Source organism: Cadophora gregata (assembly GCF_030347475.1).
Source record: "Cadophora gregata isolate MNR1 chromosome Unknown scaffold_8, whole genome shotgun sequence".
NCBI lineage: Eukaryota > Fungi > Ascomycota > Leotiomycetes > Helotiales > Ploettnerulaceae > Cadophora > Cadophora gregata.
The window spans coordinates 1,628,521-1,648,698 of NW_026695931.1; the positions used below are offsets into that span (position 1 = coordinate 1,628,521).

Genomic DNA, 20,178 nt, shown 5'->3' on the forward strand with positions numbered 1-20,178 from the left:
AGCTGGCTTGGTAGGGAGTGATGGCTGATTAGTTGGCATTTGCAATCTTTGGTGCATGTTCAATCGTAGGTTAGGGAAATCTGCACGCGGTGGCAGGCATGCACCCACTTTAGCACAGATTTAGGTTCAAATCTTCATAATTTCAAGACGAAAACAGCCCCACATCACTTTCGCTTGAATCACTTTCAAGTAAACACCACGTGATACAAACTCGACGTCCAAGTAGTCCGCTCCATTCTCAGAAAGAACTGCAGCAATATCTGTACGACAAGGATGTGTCTGAGACTGGTCGATCTGTGGAACATTCAGCTATCAAATAGAGACTTGATCCACCATAATTTAAACCAGTGCAACAAGCAAAGCTTGCATCCGATTTTCCAGGTTGGTGCACGTGAATTGTTCTTGAGCAACGCGAAGCTTAAAAAGGTTGCAATGTCTTCTCTTCGACTTGGAAGTCAACTTGAACCTATCTTACATCTCAAGTAGCACTTTTTGCCAGTCTAACTGTCACTTCACGCATTCGCATTCCTCTTCCATCGTCTTCAAAACCACCTTTCAAAATGCTTTTCTCTCTCGCGCCGTTCCTTGCAATCAATACTCTCGTCTCACTGGCTTCTGCGACACCTTATCACCTCGGCTCTAGCACCATTCTCTCGAACCTGCATATCACAGACAGCATCGATGTGGAGGTGGCCCATTCAGACTGGAAGCTGCTGCCCAGTGCCCGCGGACTTGACCAAAATTGCCTGATCTCTGCTGACATACTCCGAAGATTTCAGAACCAACTTTATGAATCCGTGAAAGCTTGATAATCAATGTGAGTTTGTGTGGGTCGAGAGACACAATGAGTTCGGACTGCTGACACAATACAGCTTGCAGCAACGATGCAATGTGCTGCAGTCAGGATTGCTATTTTCGCATGTACACGTCTTAGAGCACATGTTTTTGGAAATCTAGTTGCCCGACTATGGTTGACGGAGAAATGCAGAATAAGATAAAACATTTCACTGCGATAGGAGAGAGTATATCTGGCAGATTTTAAGCTGAAAAAAGAAGCTGGTGATTAGTAGTCAGCTATATAGGGTCGCAAAATTGCATTATTACATACCCCGTTGGACCGAAGTCTCCCTGGCAAGCACGGAAGATGGACTTTGGCACCAAAATGTTCAGTTGCGACTAGAAATCTGAAATTGTAAAGAGAATGTATATGAAACTTACTGGGGCCTACCTATCATGACCCAATGCTCGCTGCACCCTACGGGGGTTTTTTTTACCGACACTATCTGTACTTCTTATAGATACTGTCTATAAATAGGTATTTTAGACGGATTTTCTGTCTGTATTTTAGTTAATTGTCTATATTTTTCTCAGCTGGATTCTCTGACTCTGATTAATTTTTAAGGATTTAGAGTAAAAATATAGATATTACTTGTAATTTAAGGAAAATACAGCTATTATCTGTATTTTAAGAGTTTTCTAACTAATAAAGTTAATTTTCCCCCTCCTATTTCCCTCACCCTCTTTCTTTCCCTTCCCTTTTCCTATTCTCTCTCCCCCTCCCTCCTCTAAGGTCTCCCTCTAAGGTCTCCCTCCAAGGTAGGTCTCCCTCCTAAGGTAAGTCTCCCCTCTCCCCTTTCCCTTCTCCGAGTGTTCCGAAAGTAAGTAGAAGGTCTACGTTTAACTTTATATTAAAACATAAAAGGTCTAAGTTACTTAAACTCTCATACTTTTGATGAACTCTAAATTGTCTGCACTTTTTTGATGCGTTTATAGCAGATATTGTCTGAATTTTGTCTGTATTTTACTACTACTAGGAATACAGATAAAATGCAGATAATTTACAAACGTTGTCTCTATGAAAAACCCCGTAGGGGCAAGGCTCAATAGAGCGAGAGACAGGTCAATGTTGGAACCGCAACGCGACAATGTTCTCCGAGAAAGAACATTACTCTGGCTACTTACCTCGCCGTCTGCCTGCCCACAGCTTTATCTGGCGCATTATTTGAATTTCTTCATACTCCGCTTTCGGCATCACGTTCAAAGTCGACGTCCAAGGTAATAATTGATCGGAAGCGGAAAGCGGCAGCTGGGACATATAAAGTGTAGCCGTTAGGGGTTGTGAGGTCCCGGATAAGCAATATGTTTGTGTCTTAGTGCCAATCGAGGCTTTATCGAAAGAGTGGTACGTCGCCCTTATCTGAATACAAAACTTGGGTATTGAGAGGTAGAAGGGGATCAGAGTTGTTACTACCAATACGAGAGACTTTCTTGGAATCCTGGAATCCGCGGCGGTTTACATTGTCTTCAGAAGAAGGTAGAAGCAGAGTTTATTTATCATCAATGGGGGGAGAGGTGCGAGCCTGAACCATCAGACGGGGAAACGTGCAGATCACAGTAACAGCCGTCAAGGTACCAATACGATACTGTGCAGGTGCCGATGTATCCGAGACATCCCTGCTCACCGTCGTGGATTTCTGTTACTCCGACTTCAATCAGATATTCAACTTTATTAGGCATGGATTACATTGGGTTTGCTGAAACTTTCTTCCTTGTAAGGTTGAATGAGAAATAACCCACAAGACTGCAAGCCAAGATACATTCGCATTTGTGGAAGACGTCCTTTCTGTCAAGGTGTAGACGACTTTGATGCAAATTCAAACCTTTCGTTCCTTTCCAACTCTGCGTTGAGGACCCTTACTCGGAGGCTCTCGCAGGAAATTGTAGGACTCCAGATTGAGTAATAAAGCAATAAAGCAGTAAGAAGTCGACGCTCTGTGACGTGCCATGATAAAAGCACATTCTCTAGGCGAATAGAAAAGCCTGGAATGAAGGGAGGTTACACTTGACCCCGCTCCTGCTCACCTCCACTTACTATGCCCCCCTGGCTTGAATGTTAAATGTGTAGAAAACTGGAGTCAGTGTGGGCAGCTTTCTAGGGTGTCTATCCAACAGAAATCGCTACTTCAAGCCCCTTGTACTGTAGTCCTCTCAAACCTTGTACAGCCACCCTTACCTTTACAACAGACCTAATTCTGGCTCGTGCTTCTGGCTCTGTCCAGGGCCTCCGACCACTCAGCACTTAAAAGTCAGGCCTCTGACCCCCAAAAGTTCACATTTAACATTCAAGCCGGGGGGCGGCGGGGGGGGGGGGATAGTAAATTACGTACAACGATCGCCTTAACTTAAAGCTATAATAGCAAACGCAGTTCATGTGAATTACGCATGTGTTAACTTCCCCTATTGTTGCCGATATTAACATGGACGCGAGTAGTGTGAGAGTTTGCTTAAGATTTGCTGGAAGTTTTGTCGTAAAACAAAAGATTTATTTCTTCGTATTCATATAAAAAGGTTCATATCAAAACTTAACTACAGTTAAAAACGAAAAAAAGAAAGAAAAAAGGAGAGAGAGTTCGAGTTTTGCTGTTCTCTCCCTGCATCGCTTGAATGCGTGTATGATAGAGATAGAAGAATACTATATAGTACGAGCAGTTTCACTGACACTAAACAGTCGTCGCACCAGACCAACGACTGTCCAAGTACCGACAATATAACAAGACAATATAACAAGACAATATAACAAGACAATATGCAGCTGAACACTCTGCTATACGCCGCTTTGCTCCCATCGGTTGTATTTGGGGTAAGAAACCCTAAATACCTACTTATTCCATAATCTCACACGAGCACAGTGCAAACCGTGGAGGTACATCCAGAGCGAAGGGTGTTGCTTCAAAAATGTTGCCGTTTGTACCCGTTGGATGGTAAGTCGAGCATCTCGGTTTTGAGCTCGGGATAGTAAGCTAATAGGATAAGGGTACATATGCAGGCTGCAATAGCAATACCCCTCCTCCACTTTGCAGTGACAAAGTGTTGGCCAAGTGTGTAAGTAGCATGCTGGCTATGCAGGATCAACACCCATGACTAACTCAACTCAGGCAGCAGACTGTTGTCGCACGGACGGCAAGCCGAACCAAAATGGTGGAATCTACGGCGACAAATGCGGTTAGGTGGGCAAATTACCAACCAAGCGCGTATAGAGTGGGCAAATTTGCGCGTGAAGAAGTAGGATGGAGTGTCATAGCTCGGACATGCAGCCTCCACAGCGAAGATCGAACATTTTCAGATCTGTTTCTTGTCATTCCTTTTACTCGCAACTTAGCACTGAGTTGTGACTATTTTTCCTCTTCGTGGAGGAGTTATCAAGCTGTGATTGATGCACGGGGAGGCCTTACAAAATACTAGGAAATCAATGATACTTACATTATCCTACATTTGGAAGCGGTGAGCCAAAAATAGGAGCGGTGAGCTGATTTTCTAGAGGTTTCCACACCCTGTTTAATGTTTGTTTAGGGGGGGGATGGCAGTACCACCAGTCAGAGCGGCGACTATTACATTCTGGGTAAGAAAACTAAGGCAAACCCCACTTTCGAAGCGAAAGCCAAGCAGTTGCAAAATACAACTATCCTGTTTCCTCCTTTCCCCTCTTTCCCACGTCACACAAACACTCATGCACAAACCATCCAAAGTCCCAAATTCAGCATTCAATATCGAACAATTGCTTCCAAAACTTAAAACATATATGCAGCCCAAAATATCAGCCCAGCCACCACCACACCCTATCATCCCCTCGCTCCGCTCCTCCTCCCGCCTCCTCGTCCGCGAATTAGGGTTCATGTCTAGCAGCTTAGCCGGGACATCCTACTCAGCCAGCGCTGTTCACGCCATCGTCGAGATCGGCCTTCACGAACAAACACAAACTCAAGGACAATCCACTGCTCACAAGACCAAGACACCAAGTGCGGGCATCACAGCAGCGACACTCTGTACAGAGCTCAATCTCGAGAAGAGCAGCGTGAGTCGCTTGTTGAAGAAATTAGTTGAGGCGGGGGAGGTGAGTGAGGGGTATGGGGATGATGCGAGGGAGAAGGTGTTGAGGTTGACGGAGAAGGGGAGGGAGACGTTGAAGGGTATTGATGTAGGTCTTGTTGTCTTCTTACTCTTTTAAACCTTGGAAAATGAAGTGCTAATACATCAATCTAATAGAGTTATGGAGAGTCTCTGATTTTGGCTGCTTTTGAACGGTTGCCGCGAACTGCTACACCTGATGATAGTGAGTTCTCCTCTTTACTCGCTTTTGTTTGATGCTGGTGTGCTCCAGCCTTGAAATTTCTTGTTGCAGTTATCTTGCCTTTCAACATTTCGTGTCCTATCTCAAGACTTCAAAAAGGGTCTATATATTGATTCCTCGATCCTTACAGTTCTCAAAGGGATCAGCGTCTACGCCGACGCCCTCCGCTCCAACAGACTTTCTACCGCACTACCTTCCACACCCCAAGCCCTCGTTCAAAACGCCCACTCCACGCCAATTATCACCCCAACCATCACAATCCACACAGGCTACCGTCCTGGCCTCCTAGCCCGTTGTCTCACCATGCACATGAACACCTATCAATCTCACGGCTTCGGCGTCGACTTCGAAAGCATGATATCCACCGGCTTCGGCGAACTCCTCACCCGTCTCGACCCTCACACCACACAAGCATTTTACGCCCTCTCCACTCCCACCCCATCACCCCCCCAAGGTATAAACCAAAGCGAACCCCAAATCATCGGGACAATTTTCATGGATGGCGTGGATCTCAGCCTCCCATCTACGCCCTCTGCAAAGGGACACGAGTACATGTCCTCCATCAACGGCCACTCGGCTAGAAAAGTACACTTGCGAGGTTTCATCGTCGATGAAGGAGTGCGTGGTGGTGGGGTAGGTAAGAAGTTATTGGATGATGCTCTGGCGTGGGCGGATGAGAGGGGGTTTGAGGAGACGCATCTCTGGACTTTTGAGGGATTGAGGGCCGCGAGGAAGTTGTATGAGGGGAGAGGGTTTGGGTTGAGGGATGAAGAAAGGAGGATGATGTGGGAGGGGAAGGAATTGCTTGTGCAGCATTTTGTAAGGGTCAGACCGGTGGTAGAGTGATGTGGACATGGAGCTGCTTAGGAAAGAGGCGTCCTGCCGAAACAAATACATGCATGTATATAATCTCGCGAAGGAAGTATAAAATATTACAACAACAGTAATGGTTTAGAAAACGTATATCCGACCTGACTTACGTATTTTGTCACTTCGTTTAACTGAAGCGCATGAATACATCTTGTACCCCTCATATGTATTGTGTACAGCTTACCCAAACGTGTGCCGCCTATGAACATTTTTCCGATCGTACACATCCTCTATCTCCAAGAATTATCCCACCCACTCTGCTCCACGGTAAACGCAAGAGCCAGCTCAGTGAATCTTGCCATATGCTACATGATAGCCATCAGTAACCACCTTTTCAACGATCTCATGCAACGGCAAACAAGTCTTCGAGCAGACAGATAACAAGACATGATACTTGATTAGGGAAGACTTACATCAAGCGAGAAGTATCCAGTCTTATCATCAACATCCATGGTATCATTCACACCATGCACGTAAGGGTCATATTCTCCAGGAAATCCGTCACCAGACAACGGGTTACCTTCGGATGCGAAGCCAGCGGGGTATTTAAGTTGAGTGTAGGACATGTAGTCGGATCCAGCGCCACTAAAGGTTATGATATCAGTAATTTCCCGCGTGCAATGAGGATTCTTGGAAGGACGTTGAATAACGCGTTCGAGGAAGGAAAGCTGTGCTTACGGGAACAGCTCATAGATGCCAGCAGGGATTGATATGTATTCCTTTGCAAGTTTGAGCAACCATTCCGTGAGCGCTTCATCTGCGGATGTTGAGATGAAACCGATCGATTCTGTAGCATTACGAGCAATGAACGCAGTCATATCCTGAACCACGCGTCAGATACTTGCAATCAAGGGAACGAATCACAACAGATCAACTCACGAATTCCATCATAGCCCCGATAGTCGCACCCGACTCTTTCTTATACCTCGCAATCGCCTGACTGCCAAGCAATCCTCCCTCCTCAGCTGCATACCAATGGAACTCAACGGGTCCATTTTTGGGGATGTATCCGCTCTCAGCTAAAATTCGGAATGCCTCCAGGATACTGACGGTGCCTGAGCAATCATCGTCTGCGCCTGGTGCAGGGAGCAGCGGGAACAAGTAGTTTGCTGAGTCTTGATGCGCACCGAGAATAGTCAAGGGGTGTGAGAAGTTCCGAACTTTAGGCTCGAAGCGAGCGATTATCGAGGATTGGGGAAATGGATGTGTGAAGTATTCGAGGGAGATGTGTGTTCCGAATGGGGCGGCGCCGATGATCTAGTCATGTTAGTTCAGTAACCGTCCCCAGATTTGTATAAATTCGAGAATATACCTGAGCAATATGATCGTGAAGCCATTCTGCACTCAAAGCACCTGAGACTCCTCCATAGTACCGATTATAGTAACTGGTCATGTGCTTGAGAACATCATGCATTTTCCCCGTCGAGACACGAGTAAACAAAGGTCTAACAAGGCGCTGATGCACTAGATCAGGAAGATCTATAATTTACACCATCAACACGACTCCTCAAACAAATGTTTTCCATCAGTGATTCAACAAAACATCACTTACTTGCTTTCCCGGACTCAATATCAATCTGGCTCGCATAAAAATCTTCATGCTCAGTAATATCCACAAACTTCTTCCCCTTCCTTCTCAGCCGTAATTTATCTCCCTCAGTCATCCATTCCGCCTTCTTCTCGCCAGAAACGTGGAGAAGTCTTGGCTCAGAAAGCGTGGATGAGAGTTCTGGGTAGAGGGAGAGGAGTGCAGTGACAGGATCGGAGTGCGCATTGATGGCGGCGATGATGGCTGGGTCGGCCACGTGTGGGACGGGTGCTTTGGTGTCAGAAGATGGCGAAGTTCCGAGGATGGCTTGGCTGTCGTGGATTGAGGTACCGGAGATGAGATGTGCGGTGCTTAAGAGGAGGACTAGTGCGGAACGCAACATGTTGAGGTTGAGTGAGCACGACGCCCTTGTCTATCCCAAAAGGATGGGCTTTGCGATCCTGCACACAAGAAAGTAGTCCTTCGATAAAATTATAAAAACTGCGCAAAACAGATGTTTGATGATGATTTAGATATCTGCCTTCGGGTCATCTAAGGCTCCGTCATGGACATGGACGTCAAAATGAGGCTAGATTGAATGAGGAAGGAGGTAAATTCTGGTGGCGCCGGGGCCGAAAGCTAGAGTTCTGTCACGTGAACCCCATTCTCGTGATCTCAAGATAATCCTTTGATGGAATGTGCAAAAGTTGCGATAGAAGGTCCAGGAGAAGCTCAAACACTCAAAAGTAAGCTTCATCATGATCTTTTCCTTTCCAGGTTTAGGGTTGGACGAGTGGCTGGAAGCAGATTAAGATCGGGAACATAAATACAATAAGCGAATCCAATTTTTCATCTTTGGCGAAGTACGATATTCTCATTGTCTCTCTGCTATTCGAAGAAATGGTAGCATTATCTATTTTATAGATATAGCTGCAATTCGGTGATATCAAAAGGATAGTTCAATACAACATATCCATAGTAACTGGACATTGTGGGAATTGACAAATGAGGAAACGACCTGCGCAACCAAAAGTAAACAGCAGCCGATTACTCCAAAATTTGTACACACCATTACACAAAAGCCAGTTGAGGTTCTGGGAGTGGATTGATGATATCTGAGGACAACTAAGCACTCAAACATGTGGACCCAGACAAGCGATGAAAAGCTGGTCTTCTACGCTGTTCGTCAATGGCGAAGGTGTATAGTAAATCATCTTATTACTACAATTCATATAGGAGAACTAGAGGCAACACATTAAAAACTCAATGACTCGTTACATTCAAATCTCGAAACTCCCCATGCAAACTCTCCATGCCATTCCTTCTCACATCCTCAACCAGTTCCAATACTTTAGGTGCTATCACACGTTCGTCAAATCCGAAGTACTTGTACGCCTCTGCTCCAGGTAGGGATTGTCCAAATGTGGACATTGAATACCCCGCATCAGCATATCTCTCCCACCCATTAACAGCATACGCTTCAATAACCACTCGGGGTGCCTTACTTCTGTACTGTAGAACCTGGCGCTTGTATTCCAATGGCTGTTTATCAAATAGTCTTTGGCATGGGAAACTGGCGACGCGAACTTTCAAGCCAAACTTCTCCTCGAGAAGTTTCGCGGTCTTGACTGTGAACACCATTTCTGCACCAACGCCAATCAGAGTCACATCTGCATCTTCCTGCTCGATGAAAACGTAGGCGCCTTTCTGAACACCTCCACGCGATGAGTATTGAGGATATTGTTCAAGCGCTTGACGAGAAAGAGATATAATGCTAGGTGTATTGGTCGCATTCAGTGCAGCAATGTATGCACCGGCTGTTTCTTCGCTATCGGCAGGCCGAATGTACAGGATATTGGGCATGGCACGATAGAAATTTGCTAACGCAATGGGCTGATGGGTTGGACCATCTTCTCCTGTGCCGATTGAATCGTGCGTTGCGATGTGAATTTGTTGTAGTCCTTGAAGAGCACCCATTCTGATTCCTGGTGCGGCGTAGATGTAGAACATGAAGAATGACGAGGTGACAGGAACGATCGTTCCTTTGTTGAATGCTGCGAGACCGTTGGATATCGACGCCATTGCATGTTCGCGAATGCCCCAATGGATATACCTCCCGGTGTAAGCTCCATTGATGCCGCAAGAAGTTTTCAGGTCTGGATGCTGGAAATCCACCTTTCCTTTCCAGATCATGTTCACGGATGGGGAGAGATCAGCAGTTCCGACCATGAAGTTCTTGATGTTCTGTGCCAGGGGATTGCAGACCAGACCCGAGGATTTCCTTGAGGGCGTCGGGCTAGTTGGAAAGTCTGTTTTCGCGGGAATGAATTTCGTCCAGTCGTCGGTCAACTTTCCAGCCATGCGAAGAGCGAATTCTCGAAATAACTCGGGGTGAGCAGTCTCATATGATTTTAGCAGAGTGTTCCACTCGGATTCCACTTTTCTCCCCCTGGTCTTAGAATCCCGGAAGAAGTCATAGACTTCGTCTGATACTTGGAAATGCTTCGATTCATCCATGCCAAAACTTCGCTTAATACTCGCAATATCTTCTGTTCCAAGGGCTGCTCCATGTGTTGTCGCATTGCCTGCGGCCTTGCTCCCAAAACCAATAACGGTCCGAATGTTGATGAATGTTGGCTTGTCCTTGTTATTCCGTGCTGCGATGAGTGCTCGCACAATACCTTCAATATCCCAATTGCCGTCTTGCACATCGATAACACTCCATCCAGAGGCTACCATCTTGGCATTGACATCTTCGTTATTGCAAAGATCCACAGAACCATCGCAGGTGATCTGATTGTTATCGTAAATAACTACCAAATTGTTGAGCTTCCAGTGGCCGGCCAACGATATAGCTTCCAGAGCAATTCCTTCCTGCAAGCACGCATCTCCAATCATGCACCAAGTCATGTTGTTCACGACTGGGTAATTTGGCCTGTTGTATGTAGCTGCAAGGTGTTTGGTCGCCATTGCTAATCCCACTGCATTGGCAATTCCTTGGCCCAAAGGTCCCGTCGTAACCTCGATTCCCTCGTGCTCGATTTCGGGATGCCCAGGGCAGATGGAGTCTGTTCTCGTAGAATGGTAAGACTTGAGTTGTTCGAAAGTCATGTTCTTGTACCCGACAAGATGTAAGAAGGTGTATTGAAAAAGACATGTGTGGCCTTTGTATAAAGTCAGTAATTATTGAAAATACATTGCGAGTTGGATGAAAGCTTTCTATACCATTAGAAAGAACGAATCTATCTCGATTAAAAAAATCTGGATTCTCTGGTGTATACTCCATCACATACTTCCACAAAGCTACACCGATTGCTGCCATGCCCATAGCGCTTCCTGGATGGCCACCTCTGAACTGCTCGCACAGGTCTGCTATCAAACATCTGAAAGTCTTCAAGACCCAGTCATGGAGCTTAGGATTCGCAAACTTGACGTGGATAAGCTTGTCGGAGATTCCATTCTCGGAAGAAAGCTGCATCTTCGATGTCGAAGGCAGAGGAGACGAGACTTCGTTTGCAGAAGGGGCCATGATGGAGAAATTGGACAAATTGTAAAAGCGCAATGAAAAAGCTCTGGAAATTGGGTTTTCAACAGTCGAGGTAGATGAAAGCATCTTTTGACCAGTCTATGGTACATTAACATTATTCCCGATTCACTTGTTCGAGCGCCAGAGATTTCCTGAACGGGCGAGCACCTACACTTAGCACATCGCAAGTGATGCCCCGAACTCTCTTAGCGACATGCGGAGACAACGAGTTTCGATGCTGCCCATGCATGATTCGTGCAGATGCTCGCACTATGGTGGTGGCTGCAACTTCCTCTTTCGGAAAACCCCCCTCTATTTTCTCCGCTTAAGCGAGCCCCTGTCCTCTCCAAAACAGACTTCAGGCTCACAAGTTGAGCGTAAGAGGAAGTGATAGCCTCCTTCGAAAAATATCCTTGATATGTTGGGAAGACCCTTGAAGTATCTGAAATACTTCTATTTGAGTCGAAATTGATTTGCTCTTGTGCATTGCCCAATGAGTTTGCTTTGTCTCTCAGCTGCTTCTTCGTCATTTTCTCGGTCGAGTAAGCTGGAATCCTTCTGTGCTGTTCTTGTTTGGTTAATCCTCTCCAAATTTCTCAAATCATCAACACTATTCCGACAAAATCAAGATGGGCAGCATAGCTGAGCCAAGCGCTGTTACCTCACACGTTCCATACCCCACGAACCCTCTATTCTCGCTCGCAGGTCGCACAATAGCAATAACCGGAGCAGGAAGAGGACTGGGCATAACCCTCGCTGCAGCCGTCCTCGAAGCTGGTGGCCATGTAGCATGCATCGATATCCTTCCTGTGCCCTCAGAAATTGAATGGACATCACTACAAGCGATCGCAAAGGCATTAAAGCTTACTGTTACATACCACAGGTGCGATATCATTTTGGAAGACAAAGTTTCTGCGACTTTGGATCTGATCGCCGATACTGGTTCCAAACTTGGTGTCCCCCTGATGGGAACTATTGCTTGTGCTGGAATTCAGCAGAAAATCCCAGCGGTTGATTATCCTGTCGATGGTTTCAGGCGGATAATGGATGTCAATGTGACAGGAACGTTTTTGACCATCAAGCATTCTGCGAGGATATTCATGAAAGAGGGAACCAAAGGCAGTGTCGTTATGATTGCTTCAATGTCAGGGCAAGTTGCCAATAGAGTAAGGCTATGTCAACTGGTATCATCTGGATGGTAATAGCGTTACTAACTGGAATCCCTCAGGGTTTGACTTGCACTGCATACAACACTTCAAAGGCAGCTGTTCAGCAGATGTGTAGATCAGTTGCTCAGGAATGGGGAGCTCATGGTATAAGAGTGAACACACTCTCTCCAGGCTACATACGGACAGCGATGACCAATGGGCTTCTTGCTGCAGAACCGGGAGTTGAGAAAACATGGATGGCAGGTGCTTTACTTGGTAGACTTGGTGCGCCTGAAGATTTCAAGGCTCCAGCTGTCTTTCTGCTCGCTGATGGCAGCTCGTGGATGACTGGAGCAGACCTCAGGGTAGATGGGGGACACTGTGCCTCGGCGTAATTCATCTTTGTCGTTATCTAGAACTTTAATCTACTTACTGTAGAGGATACTTGGTCACTTAGAATCGTGTTTGAGCCGAGTAGATTAGTGAGTTTCTCCAAAGTCAATAACTCTGGATTTGAGTTCAATCAAGGCGTTAAACTGCAGAACATATAAAAGCACTTTAATTTGATCAATCTTTGTTAGGGAAGGAACACCGAAAGAATCGGAATATTAAACCCGAACTTCCTTGTTCTGAGCATTTTTGAATGCTGCCGTCAATTGTCCTTCTTACCACTGCATCCAAGCTATGCGAAGCGCGAGCTCTTTCTTGGCTTACTTAGCCACGAGATAGGAAGTTCACGACTACTAAAGTCAAAGTAAGGGAGCCAGGAGTATTTTTTACAGGAGTATTTATTATTCTATGTCTGGTTGTAGTCTTGTATCGAAAGAAATTTTCAAGTGCTTGCAAGAGTACTGTCCCAGGACTCGCTAATAGTGAGGGGGTTCTTGGAACAGGGTATCGGCTCATGGCGGGTCTCAAGACTGCTCAAAGGTGGGATGGTACTAAGTCTTGGTCGTTTAAGTGCCTAAAAATTCCTCTCTAGGTATCTTGCAGCATCTTCATGACTAGCAAGACAAGGACAAACTCTGTCCCCACATACATGTCGTCAGTTTGCGGGCTCGCTAACATTTCAAGATGGGGCCCCAGAAAAAGTCTCCACAGAGTTCGGATTGGGAGATGCAATCCAGTTATCAAGGATAAAAAACTGTATATATAAGATCTTCGTCTTTCCACAAGTTCGTAGTTGTTCTCGTAAGCAAAGTAAATCTGAATGCATATTGTACTTCCTGTCAAATTCAGCTGCTTTGTGATACACAGTCGGCAGAGATGACGATTCTCACTGGTGCTCCGCTCAATTGGGCTATCACAGCCACCGCTGGAAGCGGCTTCCTCCTGTGAGTGCTACAAAAACCATTTTGGCACAAACAAATTTGCTGACAGTTTCTTAGTTTTGGGTATGACCAAGGTGTGATGAGTGGCCTCCTTACCGGTACTGCTTTCACCCGTCAGTTCCCAGAGATCGACACAACATCTACCGGAACTGGTAGCTCGTCACTTCAAGGAACCGTGTAAGTGATGTTATCAGGCTTTTTGATATGCTGTGCTTACATAGGTAGTGTTGCAATATACGAAATTGTAAGATACCCGTAGGGACTACCTGCTACTTGGAATTAATTGTAACAGGGTTGCTTCTTTGGGTCTATATTTTGCTTCCTCTTTGGTGAGAAATTGGGTCGAAGAAAGTGTATTATGCTTGGATGCATTGTACTATCAATCGGTGCTGCACTGCAAGCGTCTGCGAACACCATCCCTCAAATGATTGTTGGCAGAATTGTGGCTGGACTTGGAAACGGAATGAACACGAGCACAATTCCTGTCTGGCATGCCGAGATGATGAAAGCACACAAGAGAGGGAAAGGACTTGCTGTAGAACTTGCCATCAACATTTTGTAAGTGGATATCAGTCCTGAAAGTCTTTGGAAACCTTCTTACATCTGTAGTGGGGTAATGATGGCATACTGGGTAGACTACGGATTCAGTTTTGTCAAAAGTGCTGCTCAATTCAGAGTACCTCTTGCTCTGCAAATCTTGTTTGCTGTTGTCACTTTTGCAGGAATTATCGTGCTTCCGGAGAGTCCTCGATGGCTTCTTGCACATGATAAACATGAAGAGGCGAGACACATTCTCTGGGCTCTTGAACTTGACGCACAGTCTATTGAACCCGCCAACCCCAGAGTACAGAAACAGATGGCAGAAATTCAGCACGCGATATATGAAGAACGAGCAGCAGCGGAGGGTGCTGGTGGGAAGAGAGCCATCTTGAAAAACGGTCCTCAACGATTCCTTCACCGGACGCTGCTCGGTATTGGCAGCCAGTTTATGCAACAGCTCAGTGGTATAAACTTGATAACATATGTTAGTCCTTTGAAACTTCTCACTTTTGAAATGAAAGCTTTTACTGACAACGTGAAGTACGCTCCGGTGATCTTCGAAACATCAGTCGGATTATCCCACAGCCTCTCTTTGCTGATTTCTGGTTTCAATGGAGTCGCATATTTCCTGTCGTCTCTGATACCAATTTGGTTGATTGACCGGTAGCGCCCCTACGTTCCAATGACTTTTAAAATGCTGACTTCTCTAGTCTAGGTCGGAGAAAGCTCATGCTGTTCGCCGTAGCAGGACAAGCAGCGTGTATGGCCATTCTGGCTGGTACGGTTTCCAATGGATCTACCAGCGCAGGCTACGTAGCAACTGTGATGCTCTTCCTCTTCAACTTCTTCTTCGCAGTGGGATTGCTGGCTATTCCTTGGCTTTGTAAGTTTGTAGTGCCTGAACTACTGAGGCTATACTAAGACTTACAGTACCTGCCGAGTACGCACCTCTGGCGATCCGAACTCCCGCCGCGTCTCTCGCAAGTGCATCCAACTGGATCTTCACATTCCTTGTGGTCGAGATCACACCTGTTAGCATTAACAGTATAAAGTGGAAGACCTACATATACTTTGCAAGTATGTTCTCATATGTCCGGAGCGTTCAGTCTCGCCACTAACAAATCACGCAGTCTTCAACGCTTGCTTCATCCCTCTCATCTACTTCTTCTATCCCGAAACCAAAAACTTGTCTTTGGAGCAAATTGATGAGCTATTCACGGGCGAGAAAGTTCTATTGCACTGGAAAGGATCCATGAGCGCCACAGATCTGCCAAATGAAGATTTGAGAGCAAACTTTAGTGAGAAGACCGACGTTCAGCATGTCGATGGTCAGGATGTTTCCAAGGAATCCTTATAGATGCAAGCATCATGATGTCTCATGTACTGGATCTTATGAGTGACTGTATGAAGAAGAATTTGAGAGTACAAATGGACTTTCGAAGTAGCAATGAAATGACTGAGATGTTTGGGAAGATGGTGGACATTGGCCCATTATGATACTCCTCATTTGCAATCCTGGTTCAGTTGTCATACGAATTTGGAGCACATTGATACAGTCTTGATCTGTACTATTAAATCAACAAGAAGGGCACCTCCCGCATGTCTAGATGTGCAAAATACGTAACTTGCGATCCCATCAATAGTTTCTCTTGTGTTCTTCATTTAGTGTTAACCGAGCCCCTTATCCCCTGCCACACACAGCTAACCAGGAACAACGTCCCCCACTCTTCCAGCGATTTCGCACTAGCTGAGCTTCATACTTCCACGCTGGGAAGTGCAAAGCTTATAACAAAATAACGAACATAGAACCTTCAGGTTACACCCCACTCCCCGCTCCCCACCAACTGTGATACCGCAAACACCTGGTGGCTTCCAACATCCGAATCTCCCTACAACATGAACGGCAGTGATGAGCTATCTTCAGTTCAAAGAGACTCTGTATTTACTCAACAGGCCAAGAAGACGCGGACAAGATCGGGGTGTCTCGTCTGCCGTCGTCGACGAAGAAAATGTATGCAAACAGTTTCATTTCCATGCAAAAAACATAGGGTGCTAACCGGTGGGCTTGGCCCAAGGCGATGAACTTCGGCCAGAATGTGCAAATTGTCGCGAGAGGGGAATGAAGTGTGAATGGGGAATGAAGATAAAATTCCGAAGCGATAATGCGACGCAGATTGACTCTGAACATCCTTCCATGCGTGAAGGATCAAGAAAAAGAGCTCGGCATTTCAGGGTAATTCGGAGCCCAGTTACTAGCGTTCTAGCTGATTGATATGCAGATTGTAGACGTGACATCGAGGTTCGAGAAGGACTTTCAACCAGAAACTCCTTCACACCACAGCCCCAGAGATCTCGAAACCGCCGTCACTCTCACAAGCCCTCACAGCACTACATTCCAGGGAGAGGTTACAGAGTCTCCGGCGCCATTGAGAGAAGAAAATCATCAGCAATTTTCTCAATGGCATTCAGAATCTCCTTCGTTTAATACGCCTGGCTCTTTGACTGCATCCTTCACAGACGACTCTTCTTTCAGGACAGAAGATGGGCAGTATAGTCATGCAAGTCCAAGGAGCTTGTCTCAAGTATACGCTCACAGGGACTCTCACAACCAGGTCTACCCAAACATCAACCAGCATAATGCATCAAGTGATGGGCTGACTCCCAATTTGACGTTGGCAAACAGCCGAGTTCGATTTGAAGATGCAGCTGCTGATCTTCTCGCTCTTCGTTACTTGCAGCAGTCCAAAGCTGCACCTCAAGTACAAATGCCTCCCCCCGGTAATCCGAACGCGCTGAGGAGTATCGGTGAAGTAGAGATGCTCGATCATGGGATATTTGATGACCAGCAAGATGGGATCTTCATACCCGGATCAGTGTTCCAAGAATTTCATTCAACCCTAAGAGACCACTTGATATATACAGCTCGATCAAGCTGCCCAACTCGCGTGGGTACACCAGAGGTACATCCAGATCAAACCTTTACCGAGAGACTCGTACCAAGAGACGAACGGATAGAAGTCGAGCCCCAATCAACCGCAAGTTCCAGACCGCATGAAATCACCCCACAACGAGAATATATTCTGTGGAAAACTTGGATAGATGAAATCGCACCGTGGGTACTGTGTATCCCCGCCAGTACACCGCAATTCTTACTCTACTGACTCAGTCCAGCTTGACAAATTTGACAACAATCGACATTTCGAGCACAAGATTCCCATGATCGCGAGAAAAACACCTCATCTTCGCAACTCAATACTGGCATTATCAGCCCGCCAGATTGAGATGAAGGAAAACTCCAAGTCTTCATCAGAAAGTCTCGCTTTATACCAAGAAGCCATTCATGTTCTGCTTCCTGAGCTGCAGAGCAAAGGCACTGCAGTGATAGCATCTTGTGTTATACTGTGTGTGCTGGAAATGATGAGCTGTGCGTACCGCATGGAATGCCTAGTTACGCCAATTCTGACAATCAGTAGGTTCTCCGAAAGAGTGGAGAAGGCATCTTGAAGGATGTGCGAACTTACTTGAGGCGGTTGGAATTAATGGATTCGTCGGTGGAGTCGAAGAAGCTCTGTTCTGGTGTTTTGCTCGCATGGGTAATGCACATCAGCTTCATTTCTGGAAGTCGTCTGACTTATTTAGATCTTTGCGGCGCGTTGATCTCGCAAGACATTACACTCATCCCAGTAGCTCGTTGGGCATCGAATGTTGACTTCTCATCAGACGTCAAGCTTTTCCGAAATCCCGGGAACGGGTTCGACACATATGCCAATTATGCAGTATTTCTGTGTGCCAACTGTGTGGCATATCTCAAAGATTGTAAAGCTTTGTCGGCAGAGATTCGAAAGAGTCGATGGATGGAGCTCATCAATCTTCTCGAAGATTGGCACTTGGAACGACCAGAAGAAATGAAACCTATTATGACCATTTCGCTTCAGGAAGGTGAGGCACATCGCCCATTCCCAACCGTATTGTATGGAAACGGGCCCGCAGGTGAGACTCATATCCATTGCTTCCTAAAGTTTTGTCTGACAAGCTTCAGTATCGGGCAATCAGCTGTATCATACCGCGATGTTGCTGATGTTACAAGAAAAGCCTGGTAGCATTCAGCTTTCACGGAAACTAGTAAGTAAGCTCTTTGTTTTGATACACTTCTCTAATGCGTTCATTCTTTAGAAATCAATTTTCTGGCACGCCCGTCAAATTTTTGCCATCTCCGAATCTAATACGCATCAGTAAGTTCACACTTACAGCTCTACCTAGATAACATACCACTAACCATACAGTGGCGCCTGGACCAATTCAATCCAACCGATATGGATTGCGGGGAAAGTAATGAGCCACCCGAGTGAACACGAAGCCATCTTAGATATACTCGAGAGAATAGAGCGAGAGACGGGTTGGGTGACGAGTTGGAGGAGAGAGGACTTGAAGGCTTGGTGGGGTGATTGTGATGAGTAAACCCCCATTCATGAGGTGGTGAATATGTGAGACTGGTAATACCATGAAACTTTCGCATACGAACGAAAGACTCGGACATCTAGATTGTAATGAGGCAAAAAAAAAAAATTGTATTGAGAGACAGGAGTGGTAGCGAGGGACACTGCCTTAATGCATAGCCCGAGACCGACCAACGTGTTCTAAACACAATTGCACGTCGAACCAACAGATAGTATATGTGGAGAGTAGTGGTGTGAAGCACTACCGCTAAGCTACACTTCTATTGAATTTCTAACGGGTTGTCATTTATTTGGATGGATAGCTGGTAGGTCTCTGGCAGTGTGCGGTGTACGAAAGTCCTGTGTGTCATTTGATATTTATATGACGTCCTTGGGGAATGGGAATAGTCTAATGGATTCAGCCAAACACAAAAATAATTGTACACATCTTCCTCTAGTATTACAAGTCTCATCTCATCCCCGCTCCTCTCCGCTCATCTCCCAGCATCAAACTTCGCCCTCTCCTCCTCGCTTGTCGCTACATTATCCACCGTCCACCTCCAAAGATCATCCTGAGACTCCACCTTATAACTATCAACACTACTCTGTATCTCCCTCGTGCCTTCAAAGTACTTTCCCGACACCCCTTCAAACTCCTCACCCGTGGCCAGCTTCGCCAGTGCAGTACCAGACTCCTTCGGTGAATGGATATTAGGATCCACTAATTTCCTCGCAAGCGGGATGAATAGAGGGATGATGCTGAACCAAAGAAAGTTGGGGATGTAGTTGAAAATCTTCCAATCTCTTACAAGAGATGTGCCGGGCATGAGGCCTGGATCCATTGCCACCACCGTAATATTCTTGGTGGAAGTCGTTTTCTGTGCCTCCAAATGCCGATGGAGAGCGTACATCCAAAGTATGTTCGTCAACTTGCTTGTTGCATATCGCTGTAGTCCCTCTTTCATAGTAGCCCACTCGCCTGTGGGATGTGCCAGCATCTCCGCAGAGATGTACACTGCGTCTGGCAGCCCAGTTTTCTGCGCTGGGTCATGAGTCCCGCTCGCGGTAATAATAACGCGTGCGTTTTCTGCAAAATATGGCGTGAGGAGATGGTAGAGGAGTACATGTCCAACATGCGTGATCCCGAAAGTCTTCTCAATGCCGTCGTCAGTAAAGTATAGCCCCTCAGGGAACTGTAGTGCGGCGTTCAGGAGCAGGGCTTTGATTGGTGGATAGTTGTTCTTTGATAGTTCTGCAGCAAATGCTCTGATATTAGAAAGGTTGGCGAGGTCAAGGGGGATAAATATGGCGTTTTTCTGGCCCAAAGTCTTGTTGATGGATGATGCCGAGGTGGATGAATCTTTGCGGGAGGCGACGATGATGAGGGAGTCGGGTTGTTGACGTGCGAGAATTAGCGCAGCATTGTATCCTAGACCAGATGTACCGCCTGTGACTATTATAGTGGATGCAAAAGCCATGATGGGTGACTTGTTGATCTGTTTGGTGACTGAACTGTTGATGTTGAAGCTTGATGAGACAACGGCAGGATTAAGGAGGAGGACCACATACTTAAGCAAAACAGCCAAATTAGACGATTGGAATGAAGGAGGAAAATGACGAAATTGACAAAGTCAGGAAAGACGGACTTTGGAGTTGGAGATAAGTTGATAG

At 46.1% G+C, this 20,178-nt stretch overlaps 8 protein-coding genes across 8 annotated transcripts; 5 read left to right on the forward strand and 3 right to left on the reverse strand.

Annotated features, from left to right (window-relative positions):
* Nucleotides 1-3,131: 3,131 nt before the first annotated feature.
* ONS95_014057 (uncharacterized protein) lies at nucleotides 3,132-4,007 on the forward strand (the record flags this gene model as incomplete). Its single annotated transcript, XM_058507709.1, has 4 exons — nucleotides 3,132-3,640; nucleotides 3,690-3,761; nucleotides 3,814-3,882; nucleotides 3,936-4,007. The coding sequence occupies exons 1-4, from the start codon at nucleotides 3,587-3,589 to the stop codon at nucleotides 4,005-4,007; spliced, it is 267 nt and encodes an 88-aa protein (XP_058356879.1). The 5' UTR covers nucleotides 3,132-3,586.
* A 224-nt stretch (nucleotides 4,008-4,231) lies between these two features.
* On the forward strand, nucleotides 4,232-5,974 carry ONS95_014058 (uncharacterized protein; the record flags this gene model as incomplete). The annotated part of the gene is made up of 3 exons (XM_058507710.1): nucleotides 4,232-4,975; nucleotides 5,044-5,110; nucleotides 5,259-5,974. The coding sequence occupies exons 1-3, from the start codon at nucleotides 4,358-4,360 to the stop codon at nucleotides 5,972-5,974; spliced, it is 1,401 nt and encodes a 466-aa protein (XP_058356880.1). The 5' UTR covers nucleotides 4,232-4,357.
* A 139-nt stretch (nucleotides 5,975-6,113) lies between these two features.
* On the reverse strand, nucleotides 6,114-8,224 carry ONS95_014059 (uncharacterized protein). Its single transcript, XM_058507711.1, has 6 exons — nucleotides 7,551-8,224; nucleotides 7,311-7,477; nucleotides 6,878-7,255; nucleotides 6,677-6,819; nucleotides 6,412-6,583; nucleotides 6,114-6,303 (listed from the first exon to the last, which is right to left on the reverse strand). Exons 1-6 carry the CDS (start codon nucleotides 7,927-7,929, stop codon nucleotides 6,229-6,231), a joined length of 1,314 nt encoding a protein of 437 aa, XP_058356881.1. The 5' UTR covers nucleotides 7,930-8,224; the 3' UTR covers nucleotides 6,114-6,228.
* A 503-nt stretch (nucleotides 8,225-8,727) lies between these two features.
* Nucleotides 8,728-11,118, reverse strand: ONS95_014060 (uncharacterized protein). The gene is made up of 2 exons (XM_058507712.1): nucleotides 10,752-11,118; nucleotides 8,728-10,690 (listed from the first exon to the last, which is right to left on the reverse strand). Exons 1-2 carry the CDS (start codon nucleotides 11,053-11,055, stop codon nucleotides 8,790-8,792), a joined length of 2,205 nt encoding a protein of 734 aa, XP_058356882.1. The 5' UTR covers nucleotides 11,056-11,118; the 3' UTR covers nucleotides 8,728-8,789.
* Nucleotides 11,119-11,523: 405 nt separating this feature from the next.
* On the forward strand, nucleotides 11,524-12,617 carry ONS95_014061 (uncharacterized protein). Its single transcript, XM_058507713.1, has 2 exons — nucleotides 11,524-12,218; nucleotides 12,281-12,617. Exons 1-2 carry the CDS (start codon nucleotides 11,682-11,684, stop codon nucleotides 12,593-12,595), a joined length of 852 nt encoding a protein of 283 aa, XP_058356883.1. The 5' UTR covers nucleotides 11,524-11,681; the 3' UTR covers nucleotides 12,596-12,617.
* A 783-nt stretch (nucleotides 12,618-13,400) lies between these two features.
* ONS95_014062 (uncharacterized protein) lies at nucleotides 13,401-15,670 on the forward strand. Its single transcript, XM_058507714.1, has 9 exons — nucleotides 13,401-13,534; nucleotides 13,589-13,708; nucleotides 13,757-13,775; nucleotides 13,824-14,089; nucleotides 14,141-14,555; nucleotides 14,613-14,734; nucleotides 14,782-14,954; nucleotides 15,002-15,148; nucleotides 15,202-15,670. The coding sequence occupies exons 1-9, from the start codon at nucleotides 13,467-13,469 to the stop codon at nucleotides 15,426-15,428; spliced, it is 1,557 nt and encodes a 518-aa protein (XP_058356884.1). The 5' UTR covers nucleotides 13,401-13,466; the 3' UTR covers nucleotides 15,429-15,670.
* A 297-nt stretch (nucleotides 15,671-15,967) lies between these two features.
* Nucleotides 15,968-20,019, forward strand: ONS95_014063 (uncharacterized protein; the record flags this gene model as incomplete). Its single annotated transcript, XM_058507715.1, has 7 exons — nucleotides 15,968-16,082; nucleotides 16,147-16,304; nucleotides 16,351-17,187; nucleotides 17,243-17,495; nucleotides 17,545-17,664; nucleotides 17,711-18,303; nucleotides 18,355-20,019. 6 exons carry the CDS (start codon nucleotides 15,968-15,970, stop codon nucleotides 18,169-18,171), a joined length of 1,944 nt encoding a protein of 647 aa, XP_058356885.1. The 3' UTR covers nucleotides 18,172-18,303; nucleotides 18,355-20,019.
* Nucleotides 19,002-19,985, reverse strand: ONS95_014064 (uncharacterized protein; the record flags this gene model as incomplete). Its single annotated transcript, XM_058507716.1, has 1 exon — nucleotides 19,002-19,985. One exon carries the CDS (start codon nucleotides 19,983-19,985, stop codon nucleotides 19,002-19,004), a length of 984 nt encoding a protein of 327 aa, XP_058356886.1.
* Nucleotides 20,020-20,178: the final 159 nt, after the last annotated feature.

Excerpts from the sequence above, each read along its gene's own strand:
- ONS95_014059 (XM_058507711.1), bottom strand. The coding sequence starts at position 7,929 with ATGTTGCGTTCCGCACTAGTCCTCCTCTTAAGCACCGCACATCTCATC. Across the intron at positions 7,478-7,550 it reads TATTGAGTCCGGGAAAGCAA|ATCTTCCTGATCTAGTGCAT; the intron begins GTAAGTGATGTT and ends TGTAAATTATAG. Across the intron at positions 6,820-6,877 it reads TCGGGGCTATGATGGAATTC|GATATGACTGCGTTCATTGC; the intron begins GTGAGTTGATCT and ends CGCGTGGTTCAG.
- ONS95_014060 (XM_058507712.1), bottom strand. The coding sequence starts at position 11,055 with ATGGCCCCTTCTGCAAACGAAGTCTCGTCTCCTCTGCCTTCGACATCG. Across the intron at positions 10,691-10,751 it reads TAGATTCGTTCTTTCTAATG|GCCACACATGTCTTTTTCAA; the intron begins GTATAGAAAGCT and ends CTTTATACAAAG.
- ONS95_014061 (XM_058507713.1), top strand. The coding sequence starts at position 11,682 with ATGGGCAGCATAGCTGAGCCAAGCGCTGTTACCTCACACGTTCCATAC. Across the intron at positions 12,219-12,280 it reads CAGGGCAAGTTGCCAATAGA|GGTTTGACTTGCACTGCATA; the intron begins GTAAGGCTATGT and ends GGAATCCCTCAG.
- ONS95_014062 (XM_058507714.1), top strand. The coding sequence starts at position 13,467 with ATGACGATTCTCACTGGTGCTCCGCTCAATTGGGCTATCACAGCCACC. Across the intron at positions 14,090-14,140 it reads GAACTTGCCATCAACATTTT|TGGGGTAATGATGGCATACT; the intron begins GTAAGTGGATAT and ends TTACATCTGTAG. Across the intron at positions 15,149-15,201 it reads GACCTACATATACTTTGCAA|TCTTCAACGCTTGCTTCATC; the intron begins GTATGTTCTCAT and ends CAAATCACGCAG.